The sequence below is a fragment of the Gobio gobio genome (assembly GCF_949357685.1).
Source record: "Gobio gobio genome assembly, chromosome: 4".
NCBI lineage: Eukaryota > Metazoa > Chordata > Actinopteri > Cypriniformes > Gobionidae > Gobio > Gobio gobio.
The window spans coordinates 1994567-2021688 of record NC_137100.1 but is presented as its reverse complement, the minus strand read 5'-3'; the positions used below and the strand labels follow the sequence as shown (position 1 = coordinate 2021688).

At 44.8% G+C, this 27122-nt stretch overlaps 1 protein-coding gene across 1 annotated transcript; it reads left to right on the top strand.

Annotated features, from left to right (window-relative positions):
- Positions 1–312: 312 nt before the first annotated feature.
- Positions 313–25857, top strand: lzts3a (leucine zipper, putative tumor suppressor family member 3a; the record flags this gene model as incomplete). Its single annotated transcript, XM_079815773.1, has 5 exons — positions 313–801; positions 11432–11977; positions 14454–14774; positions 22986–23216; positions 25243–25857. The coding sequence occupies 5 exons, from the start codon at positions 313–315 to the stop codon at positions 25855–25857; spliced, it is 2202 nt and encodes a 733-aa protein (XP_079671899.1).
- Between the last annotated feature and the right edge of the window lie 1265 nt (positions 25858–27122).

The window sequence follows — 27122 nt, the reverse complement described above, 5'->3', positions numbered from 1 at the left end:
GTTGATGTTGAGAGAAATGAATATGTTTATTCAGTACAGATGCATTCGATTGATTCAAAGTGCGAGTAAAGATTTCTATTCTTTTTCTTTCTATTCATCAAAGAATCCTGACAAATAAATCTCACGGTTTCCACACTGATAATAATCATAAGTGTGTGTTGATCATCAGATCGTCGTATGATGTTGGTGTAACCTCTGCTGGTGTGTTGTGTCGTGTTGCAGTGTGTGTGTGTGTGACCCGGCTCACTTCCCCTTCATGCCCGTGTGTGCTGGCGCTGTGGGCGGCGGAGTGAAGCGCTCGAGGCTCCTGGCATGGGCAGTGTAGGGAGCGGGGCCTCCAGTCAGCGGCCCATCACCATGCGCAGCGTGGGCACCCGCACCACCCCGAACGGCCCCCTGGCGGCCGCACCACCTCCCTCCGCCTCCTCCGCCCGCCGCCGCCTGGACGACCGCAGCTTCAGCGCCGACCGCATCCCCGGCCCGAGCACCAAGGCCAAGGGCGTCTCCGCCGACCCGGAGCGCGACTACGCGCGCCATCACGAGCCGGAGCGCGCCAACCGCCAGCAGACGCTCAACGGCGAGAGGCTGGTCACCAACGTGGTGTTCGCCAACGGGGCGCGGCGCGACGGGCACCGGCGCGGGGAGAGTCTGGACCTGTGCGGGAACAACATCGCCACGCTGAACAACGACAAGAACGGCCATCAGCCTCCACCACAGCACAAGGACAAGAGCAAAGCCAAACCAGAGAACCACAACCCTCCCAACATCCTGCCCATCTCCGGGAAACTCGAGCATGCACAGGTACACACACACACACACACAGCCGTGGATCATCAGGGAACCACACACACACACACAGCCGTGGATCATAAGGGAACCACACACACACACACACACAGCCGTGGATCATCAGGGAACCACACACACACACACACACAGCCGTGGATCATCAGGGAACCACACACACACACACACACACAGCCGTGGATCATCAGGGAACCACACACACACACACACAGCCGTGGATCATCAGGGAACCACACACACACACAGCCGTGGATCATCAGGGAACCACACACACACACACACACACAGCCGTGGATCATCAGGGAACCACACACACACACACACACACACACACACACACACACACACACACACACAGCCGTGGATCATCAGGGAACCACACACACACACAGCCGTGGATCTTCAGGGAACCACACACACACACAGAGCTGTGGATCATAAGGGAACCACACACACACACACACACACAGCCGTGGATCATCAGGGAACCACACACACACACACACACAGCCGTGGATCATCAGGGAACCACACACACACACACACACACACACACAGCCGTGGATCATCAGGGAACCACACACACACACACAGAGCTCAGGATCATCAGGGAACCACACACACACAGAGCTGTGGATCATAAGGGAACCACACACACGCACACACACACAGCCGTGGATCATAAGGGAACCACACACACACACACACACACACACAGAGCTGTGGATCATCAGGGAACCACACACACACACACAGAGCTGTGGATCATCAGGGAACCACACACACACACACACACACACACACACACAGAGCTGTGGATCATCAGGGAACCACACACACACACACACAGAGCTGTGGATCATCAGGGAACCACACACACACACACAGAGCTGTGGATCATCAGGGAACCACACACACACACAGCCGTGGATCATCAGGGAACCACACACTCACACACACACACAGCCGTGGATCATCAGGGAACCACACACACACACAGAGAGCTGTGGATCATCAGGGAACCACACACACACACACACACACAGAGAGCTGTGGATCATCAGGGAACCACACACACACACACACAGCTGTGGATCATCAGGGAACCACACACACACACACACAGAGAGCTGTGGATCATCAGGGAACCACACACACACACACACACACACACACACACACAGAGCTGTGGATCATCAGGGAACCACACACACACACACACACACACACACACACACAGCCGTGGATCATCAGGGAACCACACACACACACACACAGAGCTGTGGATCATCAGGGAACCACACACACACACACACACACACAGCCGTGGATCATCAGGGAACCACACACACACACACAGCCGTGGATCATCAGGGAACCACACACTCTCACACACACGCACACACACACACACAGCCGTGGATCATCAGGGAACCACACACACACACACACAGCCGTGGATCATCAGGGAACCACACACACACACACACAGAGCTGTGGATCATCAGGGAACCACACACACACACACACACACACACACACACAGCCGTGGATCATCAGGGAACCACACACACACACACACACACAGCCGTGGATCATCAGGGAACCACAAACTCTCACACACACGCACACACACACACACACACAGCCGTGGATCATCAGGGAACCACACACACACACACACAGAGCTGTGGATCATCAGGGAACCACACACTCTCACACACACGCACACACACACACACAGCCGTGGATCATCAGGGAACCACACACACACACACACAGCCGTGGATCATCAGGGAACCACACACACACACACACACACACACAGCCGTGGATCATCGGGGAACCACACACACACACACAGAGCTGTGGATCATCAGGGAACCACACACACACACACAGAGCTGTGGATCATCAGGGAACCACACACACACACACAGAGCTGTGGATCATAAGGGAACCACACACACACACAGCCGTGGACCATCAGGGAACCACACACACACACACACACACACAGCCGTGGATCATCAGGGAACCACACACACACACACACACAGAGCTGTGGATCATCAGGGAACCACACACACACACACACAGAGCTGTGGATCATCAGGGAACCACACACACACACACACACACACACACAGAGCTGTGGATCATCAGGGAACCACACACACACACACACACACACACACACAGCCGTGGATCATCAGGGAACCACACACACACACACACACAGCCGTGGATCATCAGGGAACCACACACACACACACACAGAGCTGTGGATCATCAGGGAACCACACACTCTCACACACACGCACACACACACACAGCCGTGGATCATCAGGGAACCACACACACACACAGCCGTGGATCATCAGGGAACCACACACACACAGCCGTGGATCATCAGGGAACCACACACACACACACACACAGCCGTGGATCATCAGGGAACCACACACACACACACACAGAGCTGTGGATCATCAGGGAACCACACACACACACACACACAGCCGTGGATCATCAGGGAACCACACACACACACACACACACACACACACACAGCCGTGGATCATCAGGGAACCACACACACACACACAGAGCTGTGGATCATCAGGGAACCACACACACACACACAGAGCTGTGGATCATCAGGGAACCACACACACACACACACACAGAGCTGTGGATCATAAGGGAACCACACACACACACACACACAGCCGTGGATCATCAGGGAACCACACACACACACACACACAGCTGTGGATCATCAGGGAACCACACACACACACAGAGCTGTGGATCATCAGGGAACCACACGCACACACACAGAGCTGTGGATCATAAGGGAACCACACACACACACACACACAGCCGTGGATCATCAGGGAACCACACACACACACACAGAGCTGTGGATCATAAGGGAACCACACACACACACACACAGCCGTGGATCATCAGGGAACCACACACACACACACAGAGCTGTGGATCATAAGGGAACCACACACACACACACACACACACAGCCGTGGATCATCAGGGAACCACACACACACACACACACACACAGCCGTGGATCATCAGGGAACCACACACACACACACATGTTTGTTTTTGTGAAATGTGAGGACATTCCATAGGCGTAATGGTTTTTATACTGTACAAACCGTATTTTATATCCCCTTACACTGCCCCTAAACCTACCCATCACACACACACACACACACACACACACTGCCCCTGCCCCTAAACCTAGCCCTCACAGGAGACTGTGCAGTTCACTTTCTGTGAAAAAAAACTTGTTCTGTGTGATTTATAAGCATTTTGAAAAGTGAGGACATGGGGAACGTCCTCATATTTCACCCTCTTTTTGTAATACCCATGACATTATACACATTTGTGTCCTGATATTTCACGAAAACATGCCCACACACACAGCCGTGGATCATCAGGGAACCACACACACACACACACACACACACAGCCGTGGATCATCAGGGAACCACACACACACACACACACACAGAGCTGTGGATCATCAGGGAACCACACACACACACACAGAGCTGTGGATCATAAGGGAACCACACACACACACAGCCGTGGATCATCAGGGAACCACACACACACACACACACACAGCCGTGGATCATCAGGGAACCACACACACACACACACACACACAGCCGTGGATCATCAGGGAACCACACACACACACACACACACACACACACACAGCCGTGGATCATCAGGGAACCACACACACACACACAGAGCTGTGGATCATCAGGGAACCACACACACACACACAGAGCTGTGGATCATAAGGGAACCACACACACACACAGCCGTGGATCATCAGGGAACCACACACACACACACACACACAGCCGTGGATCATCAGGGAACCACACACACACACACACACACAGCCGTGGATCATCAAGGAACCACACACACACACACAGAGCTGTGGATCATCAGGGAACCACACACACACACACACAGAGCTGTGGATCATCAGGGAACCACACACACACACACAGCCGTGGATCATCAGGGAACCACACACACACACACACACGCACACACACACACACACACACACACACAGCCGTGGATCATCAGGGAACCACACACTCTCACACACACGCACACACACACACACACACAGCCGTGGATCATCAGGGAACCACACACACACACACACAGCCGTGGATCATCAGGGAACCACACACACACACACACACACAGAGCTGTGGATCATCAGGGAACCACACACACACACACACACACACACACACACACACACAGCCGTGGATCATCAGGGAACCACACACACACACACACAGCCGTGGATCATCAGGGAACCACACACACACACACACACACAGAGCTGTGGATCATCAGGGAACCACACACTCTCACACACACGCACACACACACACACACACACACAGCCGTGGATCATCAGGGAACCACACACACACACACACAGCCGTGGATCATCAGGGAACCACACACACACACACACACACACACACACACACACAGCCGTGGATCATCAGGGAACCACACACACACACACAGAGCTGTGGATCATCAGGGAACCACACACACACACACAGAGCTGTGGATCATCAGGGAACCACACACACACACACACACAGAGCTGTGGATCATAAGGGAACCACACACACACACACACACACACACACAGCCGTGGACCATCAGGGAACCACACACACACACACACACACACACACACACACACACACACACACACACACAGCCGTGGATCATCAGGGAACCACACACACACACACACAGAGCTGTGGATCATCAGGGAACCACACACACACACACAGAGCTGTGGATCATCAGGGAACCACACACACACACACACACACACACACACACAGAGCTGTGGATCATCAGGGAACCACACACACACACACACACAGCCGTGGATCATCAGGGAACCACACACACACACACAGCCGTGGATCATCAGGGAACCACACACACACACACACAGAGCTGTGGATCATCAGGGAACCACACACTCTCACACACACGCACACACACACACACACACACACACACAGCCGTGGATCATCAGGGAACCACACACACACACACACAGTCGTGGATCATCAGGGAACCACACACACACAGCCGTGGATCATCAGGGAACCACACACACACACACACACAGCCATGGATCATCAGGGAACCACACACACACACAGCCGTGGATCATCAGGGAACCACACACACACACACACACAGAGCTGTGGATCATCAGGGAACCACACACACACACACAGAGCTGTGGATCATAAGGGAACCACACACACACACACACAGCCGTGGATCATCAGGGAACCACACACACACACACACACACACAGCCGTGGATCATCAGGGAACCACACACACACACACAGAGCTGTGGATCATCAGGGAACCACACACACACACACAGAGCTGTGGATCATCAGGGAACCACACACACACACACACACACACACAGAGCTGTGGATCATAAGGGAACCACACACACACACACACACAGCCGTGGATCATCAGGGAAACACACACACACACACACACAGCTGTGGATCATCAGGGAACCACACACACACACACAGAGCTGTGGATCATCAGGGAACCACACACACACACACAGAGCTGTGGATCATAAGGGAACCCCACACACACACACACACACACAGCCGTGGATCATCAGGGAACCACACACACACACACAGAGCTGTGGATCATCAGGGAACCACACACACACACACAGCCGTGGATCATCAGGGAACCACACACACACACACAGAGCTGTGGATCATAAGGGAACCACACACACACACACACACACAGCCGTGGATCATCAGGGAACCACACACACACACACACACACACACACAGCCGTGGATCATCAGGGAACCACACACACACACACACACAGCCGTGGATCATCAGGGAACCACACACACACACACACACACACACACAGCCGTGGATCATCAGGGAACCACACACACACACAGAGCTGTGGATCGTCAGGGAACCACACACACACACACACAGAGCTGTGGATCATAAGGGAACCACACACACACACACACACAGCCGTGGATCATCAGGGAACCACACACACACACACACACACACACAGCCGTGGATCATCAGGGAACCACACACACACACACACACAGCCGTGGATCATCAGGGAACCACACACACACACACACACACACAGAGCTGTGGATCATCAGGGAACCACACACACACACACAGAGCTGTGGATCATCAGGGAACCACACACACACACACAGCCGTGGATCATCAGGGAACCACACACACACACACACACACGCACACACACACACACACACACACAGCCGTGGATCATCAGGGAACCACACACTCTCACACACACGCACACACACACACACACACAGCCGTGGATCATCAGGGAACCACACACACACACACACAGCCGTGGATCATCAGGGAACCACACACACACACACACAGAGCTGTGGATCATCAGGGAACCACACACACACACACACACACACACACACAGCCGTGGATCATCAGGGAACCACACACTCTCACACACACGCACACACACACACAGCCGTGGATCATCAGGGAACCACACACACACACACACAGAGCTGTGGATCATCAGGGAACCACACACTCTCACACACACGCACACACACACACACACACACACAGCCGTGGATCATCAGGGAACCACACACACACACACACAGCCGTGGATCATCAGGGAACCACACACACACACACACACACAGCCGTGGATCATCAGGGAACCACACACACACACACAGAGCTGTGGATCATCAGGGAACCACACACACACACACACACAGAGCTGTGGATCATAAGGGAACCACACACACACACACAGCCGTGGACCATCAGGGAACCACACACACACACACACACACACACAGCCGTGGATCATCAGGGAACCACACACACACACACACACACACAGAGCTGTGGATCATCAGGGAACCACACACACACACACAGAGCTGTGGATCATCAGGGAACCACACACACACACACACAGAGCTGTGGATCATAAGGGAACCACACACACACACACACACAGCCGTGGATCATCAGGGAACCACACACACACACACACACACACACAGCCGTGGATCATCAGGGAACCACACACACACACACACACAGCCGTGGATCATCAGGGAACCACACACACACACACACACACACAGAGCTGTGGATCATCAGGGAACCACACACACACACACAGAGCTGTGGATCATCAGGGAACCACACACACACACACAGCCGTGGATCATCAGGGAACCACACACACACACACACACACGCACACACACACACACACACACACAGCCGTGGATCATCAGGGAACCACACACTCTCACACACACGCACACACACACACAGCCGTGGATCATCAGGGAACCACACACACACACACACAGCCGTGGATCATCAGGGAACCACACACACACACACACAGAGCTGTGGATCATCAGGGAACCACACACACACACACACACACACACACACACAGCCGTGGATCATCAGGGAACCACACACTCTCACACACACGCACACACACACACAGCCGTGGATCATCAGGGAACCACACACACACACACACAGAGCTGTGGATCATCAGGGAACCACACACTCTCACACACACGCACACACACACACACACACACACACAGCCGTGGATCATCAGGGAACCACACACACACACACACAGCCGTGGATCATCAGGGAACCACACACACACACACACACACACACACAGCCGTGGATCATCAGGGAACCACACACACACACACAGAGCTGTGGATCATCAGGGAACCACACACACACACACAGAGCTGTGGATCATCAGGGAACCACACACACACACACACACAGAGAGCTGTGGATCATAAGGGAACCACACACACACACACACACACAGCCGTGGACCATCAGGGAACCACACACACACACACACACACACACACACACACACAGCCGTGGATCATCAGGGAACCACACACACACACACACACACACAGAGCTGTGGATCATCAGGGAACCACACACACACACACAGAGCTGTGGATCATCAGGGAACCACACACACACACACACACACACACACACAGAGCTGTGGATCATCAGGGAACCACACACACACACACACACACAGCCGTGGATCATCAGGGAACCACACACACACACACACAGAGCTGTGGATCATCAGGGAACCACACACTCTCACACACACGCACACACACACACACACACACACACACACAGCCGTGGATCATCAGGGAACCACACACACACACACACAGTCGTGGATCATCAGGGAACCACACACACACAGCCGTGGATCATCAGGGAACCACACACACACACACACACAGCCGTGGATCATCAGGGAACCACACACACACACACACACAGAGCTGTGGATCATCAGGGAACCACACACACACACACAGAGCTGTGGATCATAAGGGAACCACACACACACACACACAGCCATGGATCATCAGGGAACCACACACACACACACACACACAGCCGTGGATCATCAGGGAACCACACACACACACACAGAGCTGTGGATCATCAGGGAACCACACACACACACACACAGAGCTGTGGATCATAAGGGAACCACACACACACACACACACAGCCGTGGATCATCAGGGAAACACACACACACACACACAGCTGTGGATCATCAGGGAACCACACACACACACACAGAGCTGTGGATCATCAGGGAACCACACACACACACACAGAGCTGTGGATCATAAGGGAACCACACACACACACACACACACAGCCGTGGATCATCAGGGAACCACACACACACACACAGAGCTGTGGATCATAAGGGAACCACACACACACACACACAGCCGTGGATCATCAGGGAACCACACACACACACACACACACAGAGCTGTGGATCATAAGGGAACCACACACACACAAACACACACACACAGCCGTGGATCATCAGGGAACCACACACACACACACAGCCGTGGATCATCAGGGAACCACACACACACACACACACAGCCGTGGATCATCAGGGAACCACACACACACACACACACACACACACAGCCGTGGATCATCAGGGAACCACACACACACACACACACAGAGCTGTGGATCATCAGGGAACCACACACACACACACAGAGCTGTGGATCATCAGGGAACCACACACACACACACACAGAGCTGTGGATCATAAGGGAACCACACACACACACACAGAGCTGTGGATCATAAGGGAACCACACACACACACACACACACAGCCGTGGATCATCAGGGAACCACACACACACACACACACACACACACACACAGCCGTGGATCATCAGGGAACCACACACACACACACACACACAGCCGTGGATCATCATGGAACCACACACACACACACACACACACACACAGCCGTGGATCATCAGGGAACCACACACACACACACACAGAGCTGTGGATCATCAGGGAACCACACACACACACACACACAGCCGTGGATCATCAGGGAACCACACACACACACACAGAGCTGTGGATCATCAGGGAACCACACACACACACACACAGCCGTGGATCATCAGAGAACCACACACACACACACAGCCATGGATCATCAGGGAACCACACACACACACACAGCCGTGGATCATCAGGGAACCACACACACACACACACACACACACAGCCGTGGATCATCAGGGAACCAAACACACACACACAAACACAGCCGTGGATCATCAGGGAACCACACACACACACACACACACACACACACACACAGCACTGGATCATCAGGGAACCACACACACACACACACACACACACACACACACACACAGCACTGGATCATCAGGGAACCACACACTCTCACACACACACACACACAGCCGTGGATCATCAGGGAACCACACACACACACACACACACACACACACAGCACTGGATCATCAGGGAACCACACACTCTCACACACACACACACAGCCGTGGATCATCAGGGAACCACACACACACACACACACACACACACACACACACACACAGCACTGGATCATCAGGGAACCACACACACACACACAGCCGTGGATCATCAGGGAACCACACACACACACACACACACACACACACAGCTGTGGATCATCAGGGAACCACACACACACACACACACACAGAGCTGTGGATCATAAGGGAACCACACACACACACACACAGCCGTGGATCTTCAGGGAACCACACACACACACACACACACACACACACACACACAGCCGTGGATCATCAGGGAACCACACACACACACACACAGCCGTGGATCTTCAGGGAACCACACACACACACATTCTGTATGATCCCTCACACTCTTCATCATGTCCTTGATTGTGTGTGTGTGTGTGTGTGTGTGTGTGTGTGTGTGTGTGTGTGTGTGTGTGTGTGTGTGTGTGTGTGTGTGTGTGGTGTCTCTGCAGACCAATGACTCTCTGGTGCGTCCGTCAGCCTTCAAACCGGTGGTGCCCAAGAGCTTCCACTCGATGCAGAACCTGGTGTGTCCCCTGCAGAGCTCGGGGGCCGCGGGCGCGGGCGCGGGGGGGGGGCGCGCGGGCCCCAGTGTGCCCGGGCAGTGGGAGCAGGACAGCCCCAGCAGCCGAGGGCCTCATGCGGGCGCGGGCCGGGCCGGGCAGGGCAGCCTGTCGGACTCCGGGAGGAACTCTCTGACCAGCCTGCCCACATACACGGGCTCCAGCTACGGCCCCGCGCCCGCACTCGGGCCCCTCAGTGCCTCCACCAGCCACATCAACCGGCTGGGCACCGCCGCCCTGGAGAAGCTGGAGAAGCCGGGCTACCAGAACGGCCTCAGCGCCTCGGACAGCGGCCGCTCCTCCTCGGGCAAGAGCTCGTCCTCTTACCAGCGCCTCAGCCACCTGAGCGACGCCCCCGGGCCCCTGAGGCCCTCGCCATCCTCTGATGATGTCATTCAGGACCTGGAGGACCGGCTGTGGGAGAGAGAACAAGAAGTAAGTAAGGTGACAGAACTTTATATATATATTCACTAGTCAACCGACCTCATTTCATTTATTCATTTATTTATTTAATATTGTACACACATTGGATATTTATTTTATTATTTTATTTTGCATATTTATTTGTGTATTTATTTTTATTTTTATTTTATTTTATTAATTTAATTTGTATACATCATTGGATATTTAATTTGATTAATTAATTAATTTGCCATACACATTGGATATTTAATTCCAACATTTATTTTATTTTAATTAATTATTTTAATTTGTACACCATTGGATATTTAATTTGTTTATTTATGCATTCGTTTAATTTATTTAATAATAATTTATTATTTTATTTCTTTATTTAATATTAAAGACACTACTGGATTTATTTAATATAATAAATATTAAGTGTCTTTAATTTTGTATAGACCATTGAATATTTCTTTTATTAACAATTAATTAATTTAATTTATTACATTTGTGTATAACATTGAATATTTTATTTATTAATTTATTTAATTTTGCATACACTATTGGCTATTTTATTTATTTATCTAATTAATTTGTATACACCGTTCAATATTATTTAATACAATTTGGCATACACATTGGGCATTTAATTCCAATATTATTTTATTTAATTTATTAAATTTGTATACACCATTATTTAATTATTTTATTCATTAATTTATTTAACTTTTATACATAATTGGAAATTTTATTTCTTTATTTTTTTTCTTTAATTGTACAGACATTATTGGATTTCTTTTAAATATTATTAATATTAAGTGTCTTTAGTTTTGCATAGACCATTGAATATTTTATTTATTAATTCATTTTATTTATTTATTTTTGCATACACATTGGATATTTTATTTATTAATTCATTTTATTTATTTATTTTTGCATACACATTGGATATTTTATGTATTTGCTTATTTATTTTCTTTAATTTTGTATACTCTATTGGTTATTTTATTTAATTTATTTAATTTGTTTACACCATTGGATATTTAATTTAATTTAATAATAATTTGCCATACACATTGGATATTTAATTCCAACATTTATTTTATTTTAATTAATTAATTTAATTTGTACACCATTGGATATTTAAGTTGTTTATTTATTCATTCGTTTAATTTATTTAATAATAATTTATTATTTATTTCTTTATTTAATATTACAGACACTATTGGATTTATTTAATATAATAAATATTAAGTGTCTTTAATTTTGTATAGACCATTGAATATTTCTTTTATTAACAATTAATGAATTTAATTTATTACATTTGTGTATAACATTGAATATTTTATTTATTAATTTATTTAATTTATTTAATTGTGCATACACTATTGGCTATTTTATTTATTTATCTAATTAATTTGTATACACCATTCAATATTATTTAATAAAATTTGGCATACACATTGGGTATTTAATTCCAATATTATTTTATTTAATTTATTAAATTTGTATACACCATTATTTAATTAATTTATTCATTAATTTATTTAACTTTTATACATAATTGGAAATTTTTTCTTTAATTGTACAGACATTATTGGATTTCTTTTAAATATTATTAATATTAAGTGTCTTTAATTTTGCACAGACCATTGAATATTTTATTTATTTGCTTATTTATTTATTTTCTTTAATTTTGCATACACTATTGGCTATTTTATTTATTTAATTAATTTGTATACACCATTCAATATTTATTAATTAATTTGCCATAAACATTGGATATTTAATTCAAATATTTATTTCATTTAAATTAATTAATTGAATTTATTCATTAATTTATTTAATAATTTCACAATTATTTTTATACATAATTTAATATTTTATTTCTTTAATTTTACAAACATTATTGGATTTCTTTGAATTAATATTAATATTAAGTGTATTTAGTTTTGCATAGACCATTGAATATTCAATTTAATTTTTATACACCATCGGCTATTTTATTAATTAATTTTCTTTAATTTTACAGACACCCTTGGATTGTTTTTATTTAATATTATCAATTTTAATATTACCATTAACTTTATTTAGTTTTGAATAGACTATTGAATATCAGACCTGCTCCCAAAATAATATGTGAAAGTTAGTCAAAGTCAAAGAATGGAACATTTTTCGTTTATTTTCCTGTTTAACACTGTAAAGCTGCTTTGAAACAATCTACATTGTTAAAAGCGCTATATAAATAAAGTTGACTTGACTTGACATTTTCACCTTTTGTTTGGCAGGGAAATATTGTTTGATAATAATTAAACAGCCGTTTTTATGGTTTTGATTGTTCCAAGAAGTATTCAAATGCCGAAATGTGTGTGTCAGTGAACCAGACGTGTTATTATTCATGAATGCAGATGTGCACAGGTGTTGCCTCATGAGTCTGACACACGACATGTGAGAAGCAGCAATGGCTGAAATGCAGACCGTGCTCTGGTGTGTTTCGGCCGCTCCACAGGTGATCCACATGCGGCGTAATCTGGACCAGAGCGAGGCGGCCATCGTGCAGGTGTTCGAGGAGAAGCAGCGAGTGTGGGAGCGCGAGATGGAGGATCTGCGGCAGAACTACGCCGGCCGGCTGCAGCAGGTGACCCGGCGGGCCCAGCGCTCCCAGCAGGCCCTGCAGGCCCAGATCAGCCGGCTCCAGCAGGACAAGCGCCGGCTCCAGGACGAGATGAGCCTGCTGCTCGCTCAGAGGGAGGAGCTGGAGAAGAAGTGCTTGGACTTCAGGAAGGAGCAGGCCGACATCCTGCCCAGACTGGAGGAGACCAAGTGGGAGGTCAGTCAGTATCACACCGTCTTTGAAAACACTGATTCATCCAGTAATGAAACAAGTGAGTCATTGAATCATTCACTCAAGAGATTCGTTCAAAAACACTGATTCATTCAGTCATGAAACAAGTGAGTCACTGAATCATTCATTCAAGAGATTAGTTCAAAAACACTGATTCATCCAGTAATGAAACAAGTCTTTATGAGTGAGTCATTGAATCATTAATTCAAGAGATTTGTTCAAAAACACTGATTCATCCAGTAATGAAACAATTGAAGTCTTTATGGGTGAGTCATTGAATCATTCATTCAAGAGATTTGTTCAAAAACACTGATTCATCCAGTAATGAAACAAGTCTTTATGAGTGAGTCATTGAATCATTAATTCAAGAGATTCGTTCAAAAACACTGATTCATCCAGTAATGAAACAAGTGAGTCATTGAATCATTCACTCAAGAGATTTGTTCAAAAACACTGATTCATCCAGTAATGAAACAAGTGAGTCATTGAATCATTCACTCAAGAGATTTGTTCAAAAACACTGATTCATCCAGTAATGAAACAAGTGAGTCATTGAATCATTAATTCAAGAGATTCGTTCAAAAACACTGATTCATCCAGTCATGAAACAAGTGAGTCACTGAATCATTCATTCAAGAGATTAGTTCAAAAACACTGATTCATCCAGTAATGAAACAAGTCTTTATGAGTGAGTCATTGAATCATTAATTCAAGAGATTCGTTCAAAAACACTGATTCATCCAGTAATGAAACAAGTGAGTCATTGAATCATTCACTCAAGAGATTTGTTCAAAAACACTGATTCATCCAGTAATGAAACAAGTGAGTCATTGAATCATTCACTCAAGAGATTTGTTCAAAAACACTGATTCATCCAGTAATGAAACAAGTGAGTCATTGAATCATTAATTCAAGAGATTCGTTCAAAAACACTGATTCATCCAGTCATGAAACAAGTGAGTCACTGAATCATTCATTCAAGAGATTAGTTCAAAAACACTGATTCATCCAGTAATGAAACAAGTCTTTATGAGTGAGTCATTGAATCATTAATTCAAGAGATTTGTTCAAAAACACTGATTCATCCAGTAATGAAACAATTGAAGTCTTTATGGGTGAGTCATTGAATCATTCATTCAAGAGATTTGTTCAAAAACACTGATTCATCCAGTAATGAAACGAGTCTTTATGAGTGAGTCATTGAATCATTAATTCAAGAGATTCGTTCAAAAACACTGATTCATCCAGTCATGAAACAAGTGAGTCATTGAATCATTCACTCAAGAGATTTGTTCAAAAACACTGATTCATCCAGTCATGAAACAAGTGAGTCATTGAATCATTCACTCAAGAGATTTGTTCAAAAACACTGATACATCCAGTCATGAAACAAGTGAGTCTTTGAATCATTCACTCAAGAGATTTGTTCTAAAACACTGATTCATCCAGTCATGAAACAAGTGAGTCACTGAATCATTCACTCAAGAGATTAGTTCAAAAACACTGATTCATCCAGTAATGAAACAATTGAAGTCTTTATGGGTGAGTCATTGAATCATTCATTCAAGAGATTCGTTCAAAAACGCTGATTCATCCAGTAATGAAACAAGTCTTTATGAGTGAGTCATTGAATCATTCATTCAAGAGATTAGTTCAAAAACACTGATTCATCCAGTAATGAAACAATTGAAGTCTTTATGGGTGAGTCATTGAATCATTCATTCAAGAGATTCGTTCAAAAACGCTGATTCATCCAGTAATGAAACAAGTCTTTATGAGTGAGTCATTGAATCATTCATTCAAGAGATTCGTTCAAAAACACTGATTCATCCAGTAATGAAACAAGTGAAGTCTTTATGGGTGAGTCATTGAATCATTCATTCAAGAGATTCGTTCAAAAACGCTGATTCATCCAGTAATGAAACAAGTCTTTATGAATGAGTCATTGAATCATTCACTCTCAAGAGATTTGTTCAAAAACACTGATTAATCCAGTAATGAAACAAGTGAGTCATTGAATCATTAATTCAAGAGATTTGTTCAAAAACACTGATTCATCCAGTAATGAAACAAGTGAGTCACTGAATCATTCACTCAAGAGATTTGTTCAAAAACACTGATTCATCCAGTCATGAAACAAGTGAGTCATTGAATCATTCACTTAAGAGATTTGTTCAAAAACACTGATTCATCCAGTCATGAAACAAGTGAGTCATTGAATCATTCATTCAAGAGATTAGTTCAAAAACACTGATTCATCCAGTAATGAAACAATTGAAGTCTTTATGGGTGAGTCATTGAATCATTCATTCAAGAGATTCGTTCAAAAACGCTGATTCATCCAGTAATGAAACAAGTCTTTATGAGTGAGTCATTGAATCATTCATTCAAGAGATTCGTTCAAAAACACTGATTCATCCAGTAATGAAACAAGTGAAGTCTTTATGGGTGAGTCATTGAATCATTCATTCAAGAGATTCGTTCAAAAACGCTGATTCATCCAGTAATGAAACAAGTCTTTATGAATGAGTCATTGAATCATTCACTCTCAAGAGATTTGTTCAAAAACACTGATTAATCCAGTAATGAAACAAGTGAGTCATTGAATCATTAATTCAAGAGATTTGTTCAAAAACACTGATTCATCCAGTAATGAAACAAGTGAGTCACTGAATCATTCACTCAAGAGATTTGTTCAAAAACACTGATTCATCCAGTCATGAAACAAGTGAGTCATTGAATCATTCACTTAAGAGATTTGTTCAAAAACACTGATTCATCCAGTCATGAAACAAGTGAGTCATTGAATCATTCACTCAAGAGATTCGTTCAAAAACACTGATTCATCCAGTCATGAAACAAGTGATTCTTTGAATCATTCACTCAAGAGATTCGTTCAAAAACACTGATTCATCCAGTCATGAAACAAGTGAGTCATTGAATCATTCACTCAAGAGATTCGTTCAAAAACACTGATTCATCCAGTCATGAAACAAGTGAGTCATTGAATCATTCACTCAAGAGATTCGTTCTAAAACACTGATTCATCCAGTAATGAAACAAGTCTTTATGAGTGAGTCATTGAATCATTCATTCAAGAGATTTGTTCAAAAACACTGATTCATCCAGTAATGAAACATTTATGAGTGAGTTATTGAATCATTCGTTCAAGAGATTTGTTCAAAAACACTGATTCCTCCAGTAATGAAACAAGTCTTTATGAGTGAGTCATTGAATCATTCAATCAAGAGATTCGTTCAAAAACACTGATTCATCCAGTAATGAAACAAGTCTTTATGAGTGAGTCATTGAATCATTCACTCAAGAGATTCGTTCAAATCCACTGATTCATCCAGTAATGAAACAAGTCTTTATGAGTGAGTCATTGAATCATTCATTCAAGAGATTTGTTCAAAAACACTGATTCATCCAGTAATGAAACAAGTCTTTATGAGTGAGTCATTGAATAATTCATTCAAGAGATTTGTTCTAAAACACTGATTCATCCAGTAATGAAACAAGTCTTTATGAGTGAGTCATTGAATCATTCATTCAAGAGATTAGTTCAAAAACACTGATTCATCCAGTAATGAAACAATTGAAGTCTTTATGGGTGAGTCATTGAATCATTCATTCAAGAGATTCGTTCAAAAACGCTGATTCATCCAGTAATGAAACAAGTCTTTATGAGTGAGTCATTGAATCATTCATTCAAGAGATTCGTTCAAAAACACTGATTCATCCAGTAATGAAACAAGTGAAGTCTTTATGGGTGAGTCATTGAATCATTCATTCAAGAGATTCGTTCAAAAACGCTGATTCATCCAGTAATGAAACAAGTCTTTATTAGTGAGTCATTGAATCATTCACTCTCAAGAGATTTGTTCAAAAACACTGATTAATCCAGTAATGAAACAAGTGAGTCATTGAATCATTAATTCAAGAGATTTGTTCAAAAACACTGATTCATCCAGTAATGAAACAAGTGAAGTCTTTATGAGTGAGTCATTGAATCATTCACTCGAGAGATTTGTTCAAAAACACTGATTCATCCAGTAATGAAACAAGTGAGTCACTGAATCATTCACTCAAGAGATTCGTTCAAAAACACTGATTCATCCAGTCATGAAACAAGTGAGTCATTGAATCATTCACTCAAGAGATTTGTTCTAAAACACTGATTCATCCAGTCATGAAACAAGTGAGTCATTGAATCATTCACTCAAGAGATTTGTTCTAAAACACTGATTCATCCAGTCATGAAACAAGTGAGTCATTGAATCATTCACTCAAGAGATTCGTTCAAAAACACAGATTCATCCAGTCATGAAACAAGTGAGTCATTGAATCATTCACTCAAGAGATTTGTTCAAAAACACTGATTCATCCAGTCATGAAACAAGTGAGTCATTGAATCATTCACTCAAGAGATTTGTTCAAAAACACTGGTTCATCCAGTAATGAAACAATTGAAGGATTTATGAGTGAGTCATTGAATCATTCATTCAAGAGATTCGTTCAAAAACACTGATTCATCCAGTAATGAAACAATTGAAGGATTTATGAGTGAGTCATTGAATCATTCACTCAAGAGATTTGTTCAAAAACACTGATTCATCCAGTAATGAAACATTTATGGGTGAGTCATTGAATCATTAATTCAAGAGATTCATTAAAAAACGCTGATTAATCCAGTAATGAAACATTTATGAGTGAGTCATTGAATCATTAATTCAAGAGATTTGTTCAAAAACGCTGATTCATCTAGTAATGAAACAAGCCTTTATGAGTGAGTCATTGAATCATTCATTCAAGAGATTTGTTCTAAAACACTGATTCATCCAGTAATGAAACAAGTCTTTATGAGTGAGTTATTGAATCATTCATTCAAGAGATTTGTTCAAAAACGCTGATTCATCCAGTAATGAAACAAGTCTTTATGAGTGAGTCATTGAATCATTCATTCAAGAGATTTGTTCAAAAACACTGATTCATCCAGTAATGAAACATTTATGAGTGAGTCATTGAATCATTCATTCAAGAGATTTGTTCAAAAACACTGATTCATCCAGTAATGAAACATTTATGAGTGAGTCATTGAATCATTCACTCAAGAGATTCGTTCAAAAACACTGATTCCTCCAGTAATGAAACAAGTCTTTATGAGTGAGTCATTGAATCATTCATTCAAGAGATTTGTTCAAAAACGCTGATTCATCCAGTAATGAAACAAGTCTTTATGAGTGAGTCATTGAATCATTCATTCAAGAGATTTGTTCAAAAACACTGATTCATCCAGTAATGAAACATTTATGAGTGAGTTATTGAATCATTCGTTCAAGAGATTTGTTCAAAAACACTGATTCCTCCAGTAATGAAACAAGTCTTTATGAGTGATTCATTGAATCATTCACTCAAGAGATTCGTTCAAATCCACTGATTCATCCAGTAATGAAACAAGTCTTTATGGGTGAGTCATTGAATCATTCATTCAAGAGATTTGTTCAAAAACGCTGATTCATCCAGTAATGAAACAAGTCTTTATGAGTGAGTCATTGAATCATTCAATCAAGAGATTTGTTCAAAAACACTGATTCATCCAGTAATGAAACAAGTCTTTATGAGTGAGTCATTGAATCATTCACTCAAGAGATTTGTTCAAAAACACTGATTCATCCAGTAATGAAACAAGTCTTTATGAGTGAGTCATTGAATCATTCATTCAAGAGATTCGTTCAAAAACCCTGATTCATCCAGTAATGAAACAAGTGAGTCATTGAATCATTCATTCAAGAGATTCGTTCAAAAACGCTGATTCATCCAGTAATGAAACAAGTCTTTATGAGTGAGTCATTGAATCATTCATTCAAGAGATTAGTTCAAAAACACTTATTCATCCAGTAATGAAACAATTGAAGTCTTTATGGGTGAGTCATTGAATCATTCATTCAAGAGATTCGTTCAAAAACGCTGATTCATCCAGTAATGAAACAAGTCTTTATGAGTGAGTCATTGAATCATTCATTCAAGAGATTTGTTCAAAAACACTTATTCATCCAGTAATGAAACAAGTGAAGTCTTTATGGGTGAGTCATTGAATCATTCATTCAAGAGATTCGTTCAAAAACGCTGATTCATCCAGTAATGAAACAAGTCTTTATGAATGAGTCATTGAATCATTCACTCTCAAGAGATTTGTTCAAAAACACTGATTCATCCAGTAATGAAACAAGTGAAATCTTTATGAGTGAGTCATTGAATCATTCAATCAAGAGATTCGTTCAAAAACACTGATTCATCCAGTAATGAATCATGTCTTTATGAGTGAGTCATTGAATCATTCACTCAAGAGATTTGTTCAAATCCACTGATTCATCCAGTAATGAAACAATTCTTTATGAGTGAGTCATTGAATCATTCATTCAAGAGATTCGTTCAAAAACACTGATTCATCCAGTAATGAAACAAGTGAGTCATTGAATCATTCACTCAAGAGATTTGTTCAAAAACACTGATTCATCCAGTAATGAAACAAGTCTTTATGAGTGAGTCATTGAATAATTCATTCAAGAGATTTGTTCTAAAACACTGATTCATCCAGTAATGAAACAAGTCTTTATGAGTGAGTCATTGAATCATTCATTCAAGAGATTAGTTCAAAAACACTTATTCATCCAGTAATGAAACAATTGAAGTCTTTATGGGTGAGTCATTGAATCATTCATTCAAGAGATTCGTTCAAAAACGCTGATTCATCCAGTAATGAAACAAGTCTTTATGAGTGAGTCATTGAATCATTCATTCAAGAGATTTGTTCAAAAACACTGATTCATCCAGTAATGAAACAAGTGAAGTCTTTATGGGTGAGTCATTGAATCATTCATTCAAGAGATTCGTTCAAAAACGCTGATTCATCCAGTAATGAAACAAGTCTTTATGAGTGAGTCATTGAATCATTCACTCTCAAGAGATTTGTTCAAAAACACTGATTCATCCAGTAATGAAACAAGTGAGTCATTGAATCATTCATTCAAGAGATTTGTTCAAAAACACTGATTCATCCAGTAATGAAACAAGTGAAGTCTTTATGAGTGAGTCATTGAATCATTCACTCTAGAGATTTGTTCAAAAACACTGATTCATCCAGTAATGAAACAAGTGAGTCATTGAATCATTTATTCAAGAGATTTGTTCAAAAACACTGATTCATCCAGTAATGAAACAAGTGAGTCATTGAATCATTCATTCAAGAGATTTGTTCAAAAACACTGATTCATCCAGTAATGAAACAAGTGAGTAATTGAATCATTCATTCAAGAGATTTGTTCAAAAACACTGATTCATCCAGTAATGACACAAGTGAGTCATTGAATCAATCATTCAAGAGATTTGTTCAAAACACTGATTCATCCAGTAATGAAACGAGTCATTGAGTCATTCATTCAAGAGATTTGTTCAAAAACACTGATTCATCCAGTAATGAAACAAGTGAGTCATTGAATCATTTATTCAAGAGATTTGTTAAAAAACACTGATTCATCCAGTAATTACACGAGTCATTGAATCATTCATTCAAGAGATTTGTTCAAAAACACTGATTCATCCAGTAATGAAACAAGTGAGTAATTGATTCATTCATTCAAGAGATTTGTTCAAAAACACTGATTCATCCAGTAATGACACAAGTGAGTCATTGAATCATTCATTCAAGAGATTTGTTCAAAACACTGATTCATCCAGTAATGAAACAAGTGAAGTCTTTATGAGTGAGTCATTGAATCATTCACTCGAGAGATTTGTTCAAAAACACTGATTCATCCAGTAAAGAAACAAGTGAGTCATTGAATCATTCACTCGAGAGATTTGTTCAAAAACACTGATTCATCCAGTAAAGAAACAAGTGAGTCATTGAATCATTCACTCGAGAGATTTGTTCAAAAACACTGATTCATCCAGAAATGAAACAAGTGAGTCACTGAATCATTCACTCGAGAGATTTGTTCAAAAACACTGACTCATCCAGTAATGAAACAAGTGAAGTCTTTATGAGTGAGTCACTGAATCATTCACTCAAGAGATGTGTAATTCACATCCTGGTCATTAGTCGTCCAATCACTAACCCTCGGGACCCTCACTCTGTGTGTGTGTGTGTGTGTGTGTGTGTGTGTGTGTGTGTGTGTGTGTGTGTGTGTGCAGGTGTGTCAGAAGGCGGGCGAGATCTCTCTGCTGAAGCAGCAGCTGCGGGAGAGTCAGAACGAGGTGACCCAGCGCGCCGGAGAGATGGTGGCCCTCAGGGGTCAGCTGAAGGAGCTCAACGGCCAGCTGAGAGAGCGCGAGGAGGCCGAGATCAGCCTCAAGGAGTCGTTCTGCACCAAGACCCTGGAGCTGGAGCGCTGCGAGGCCGAACTGCAGACCATGCTGGCCGAGGTACAGGCGGCTCCGGGTTCGACTCTCACTGGCTGATGGGGCTGAGAATAGAGAAGAGATGATGTTTTATGATATGCAACATTCGTACTTTGTGATGTTTTCAAACCAGTTCAGTATTGAATGACTCTTACGAAGTGATTCTTTTGAACGAGTCACTCGGGGGTCTGGAGGCGTGTCCACTCATGATGGGGGAGGAGAGAGTGAGTTAATGAGCTGTAGGGGGCGTGTCCACTCATGATCGGGGAGGAGAGAGTGAGTTAATGAGCTGTAGGGGGCGTGTCCACTCATGATGGGGGAGGAGAGAGAGTGAGTCAATCAGCAGTAGGGGGCGTGTCCACTCATGATGGGGGAGGAGAGAGTGAGTTAATGAGCTGTAGGGGGCGTGTCCACTCATGATGGGGGAGGAGAGAGAGTGAGTTAATGAGCTGTAGGGGGCGTGTCCACTCATGATGGGGGAGGAGAGAGTGAGTTAATGAGCTGTAGGGGGCGTGTCCACTCATGATGGGGGAGGAGAGAGTGAGTTAATGAGCTGTAGGGGGCGTGTCCACTCATGATGGGGGAGGAGAGAGAGTGAGTTAATGAGCTGTAGGGGGCGTGTCCACTCATGGTGGCGGAGAAGAGAGTGAGTTAATGAGCTGTAGGGGGCGTGTCCACTCATGATGGCGGAGGAGAGAGTGAGTTAATGAGCTGTAGGGGGCGTGTCCACTCATGATGGGGGAGGAGAGAGAGTGAGTTAATGAGCTGTAGGGGGCGTGTCCACTCATGGTGGCGGAGAAGAGAGTGAGTTAATGAGCTGTAGGGGGCGTGTCCACTCATGATGGGGGAGGAGAGAGAGTGAGTCAATCAGCTGTAGGGGGGCGTGTCCACTCATGATGGAGGAGGAGAGAGAGTGAGTCAATCAGCTGTAGGGGGCGTGTCCACTCATGATGGGGGAGGAGAGAGAGTGAGTCAATCAGCTGTAGGGGGCGTGTCCACTCATGATGGGGGAGGAGAGAGAGTGAGTCAATCAGCTGTAGGGGGCGTGTCCACTCATGATGGGGGAGGAGAGAGAGTGAGTCAATCGGCAGTAGGGGCGTGTCCACTCATGATGGGGGAGGAGAGAGAGTGAGTCAATCAGCTGTAGGGGGCGTGTCCACTCATGATGGGGGAGGAGAGTGAGTCAATCAGCAGTAGAGGGGCGTGTCCACTCATGATGGGGGAGGAGAGAGAGTGAGTCAATCAGCAGTAGGGGCGTGTCCACTCATGATGGGGGAGGAGAGAGAGTGAGTCAATCAGCAGTAGGGGCGTGTCCACTCATGATGGGGGAGGAGAGAGAGTGAGTCAATCAGCTGAAGGGGCGTGTCCACTCATGATGGGGGAGGAGAGAGAGTGAGTCAATCAGCTGTAGGGGCGTGTCCACTCATGATGGGGGAGGAGAGAGAGTGAGTCAATCAGCTGTAGGGGGCGTGTCCACTCATGATGGGGGAGGAGAGTGAGTGAGTGAATCAGCAGTAGAGGGGCGTGTCCACTCATGATGGGGGAGGAGAGAGAGTGAGTCAATCAGCTGTAGGGGCGTGTCCACTCATGATGGGGGAGGAGAGAGAGTGAGTCAATCAGCTGTAGGGGGCGTGTCCACTCATGATGGGGGAGGAGAGAGAGTGAGTGAATCAGCAGTAGAGGGGCGTGTCCACTCATGATGGGGGAGGAGAGAGAGTGAGTCAATCAGCTGTAGGGGGCGTGTCCACTCATGATGGGGGAGGAGAGAGAGTGAGTGAGAGATTTGAAAGAAGACTGTAGAGAGACATCTGAGAGACATTACAAAAGAGGAATATCAAAATATTTTTTGTTCTTGTCGTTCGTTTCACTTGAACTACGATAAAGAGTCATCCACTGTTATATTGCGTGTTCATGCATTTGGGGGCGGAGCCATGAAGGCAGGGGCGTGTTTTCAAATATCAGTAATAATTGCTATTTTTTTATCAGAAACAATCACAATTAGATACACCTCGACTTGATATGTTGTCTCCTTGTCTGACCTTTTCTACAGGTCACAGTGCTACGGGACAAGCTGAGCGCGTTTGAGACGGAGGTGGCGCGTCTGAAAAAGGCCCTCACCGAACTCAGCTCCAGTCGCGCCAGCGAGCCTGATATGGGTCAGCTGGTGGCGTCCCGCAGCCGAGAGCATCTCCTGTCCCCTTCGGACCCGCCCACGTCCCTCCCGGCGCTCCCGGCCCCGGACCGGCTGCTCAGCGACGACTCCAAGGTCCAGTGGCAGGAGGCGGGCGACCTGCGGCGGCAGCTGGAGCGGCTGACGGGCGAGCTACGTCTGGAGCGCCAACAGCGCGAGCGACAAGCGCTAACCTTCGCCCAGGAGCGCCAAACCTGGCAGGACGAGAAGGAGCGCGTGCTGAAGTACCAGGCCCAGCTGCAGCTCAGCTATGTGGAGATGCTCCAGAAGAACCAGGCGCTGGAGGAGCGCGTGGACAAGATGGGGGCCCAGATTTCCACACCCACCTTGGCCCTACCCGAGGCGCCCGTTTCCATATCGCTAACGTCTCCAACCCCGCCGGCGGAGGAGAAGAAGCTGCCGGAGCTGCACCAACTCGCCCCACCGTGGCCGGTTCCGACCCGACTGGAGAGGATCGAGTCGACGGAGATCTGACTAGAACCCGTAAAGCCCCGATTACAATAGCATTCAGTACAATCCAAAAACTAAAACCGCTTCCGAGGACTGTCCAAGGATGCCCTGCTTGTCTAGGGCGGGTGTTTGGGTTGAGAGCCTTATCAGCTGGTCGAGCGCTGGTTAGTGCAGATGAGCTGGCCGCAAGTCAGTAGCCGAGAGGAAACTTAGCACTCAGGGGTTAAAGGGCGAACGGGCGCGAGAGGGTTCAGGCTGTCAATCAATCACACGGAAGAAGAGTACACCTTCAGTACTCAATCAGAACAAGCGTTACGAGACGAGCGAGTTTCCCTCGAGGTCTCCAATGGTGCTCAAACGCAACACACCGTCACGTTTTAGGACCAAATCTTAGTTTGCCAGTGTTTATGCCGTTTGTTTATAGGACCGGAAGGCCAGAAACAGACTCTACACATACACAGATGCGCTAGCGTTCAAAAGTTTGGGGTCTCTTATACTCACCACAAAGGAAATACAGTAAAATTGCAGTTAAAATATATTAAAGTGTAATTTAGTCCTGTGATGCTAAGCTGAATTTTCAGCATCTTCAGTGTCACATGATCCTTCAGAGATCATTCCGATATGATGATGTTACGCAAATTGTGTCGTTCGCGCGGACGAATCGTGACATTCACGCGAACCAATCGTGTCATTCGCGCGGAGACATCGTGTCATCCAATTTGCGCGAACCATTCGTGTCATTCGCGCAAACGAAATGTGTCATTCGCGGACGAATCGTGTCGTTCTCGCGAACCAATCGTGTCATTCGCACAAACGAAACGTGTCATTCGCGCGAACGAAACGTGTCATCCAATTCGAGCAAACCAATCTTGTCATTTGCGCGAACGAAACGTGTCATTCGTGCGGACGCATCATGTCATCCAATTCGCGCGAACCAATTGTGTCATTCACGCAAACGAAACGTGTAATTCGTGGACGAATCGTGTCGTTCTCGCGAACCAATCGTGTCATTCGTGCGGACGCATCGTGTCATCCAATTCGCGCGAACCAATCATGTCATTCGCGCAAACTAAACGTGTCATTCGCGGACGAATAGGGTCGTTCTCGCAAACCAATCGTGTCATTCGCGCGAACGAAACGTGTCATTCATGCGGACGTATCGTGTCATCCAATTTGCGCAAACCAATCGTGTCATTCGCGCAAACAAATCGTGTCATTCGTGGAAGAATTGTGTCGTTCTCCCGAACCAATCGTGTCATTCGTGCGAACGAAACGTGTCATTCGCGGAC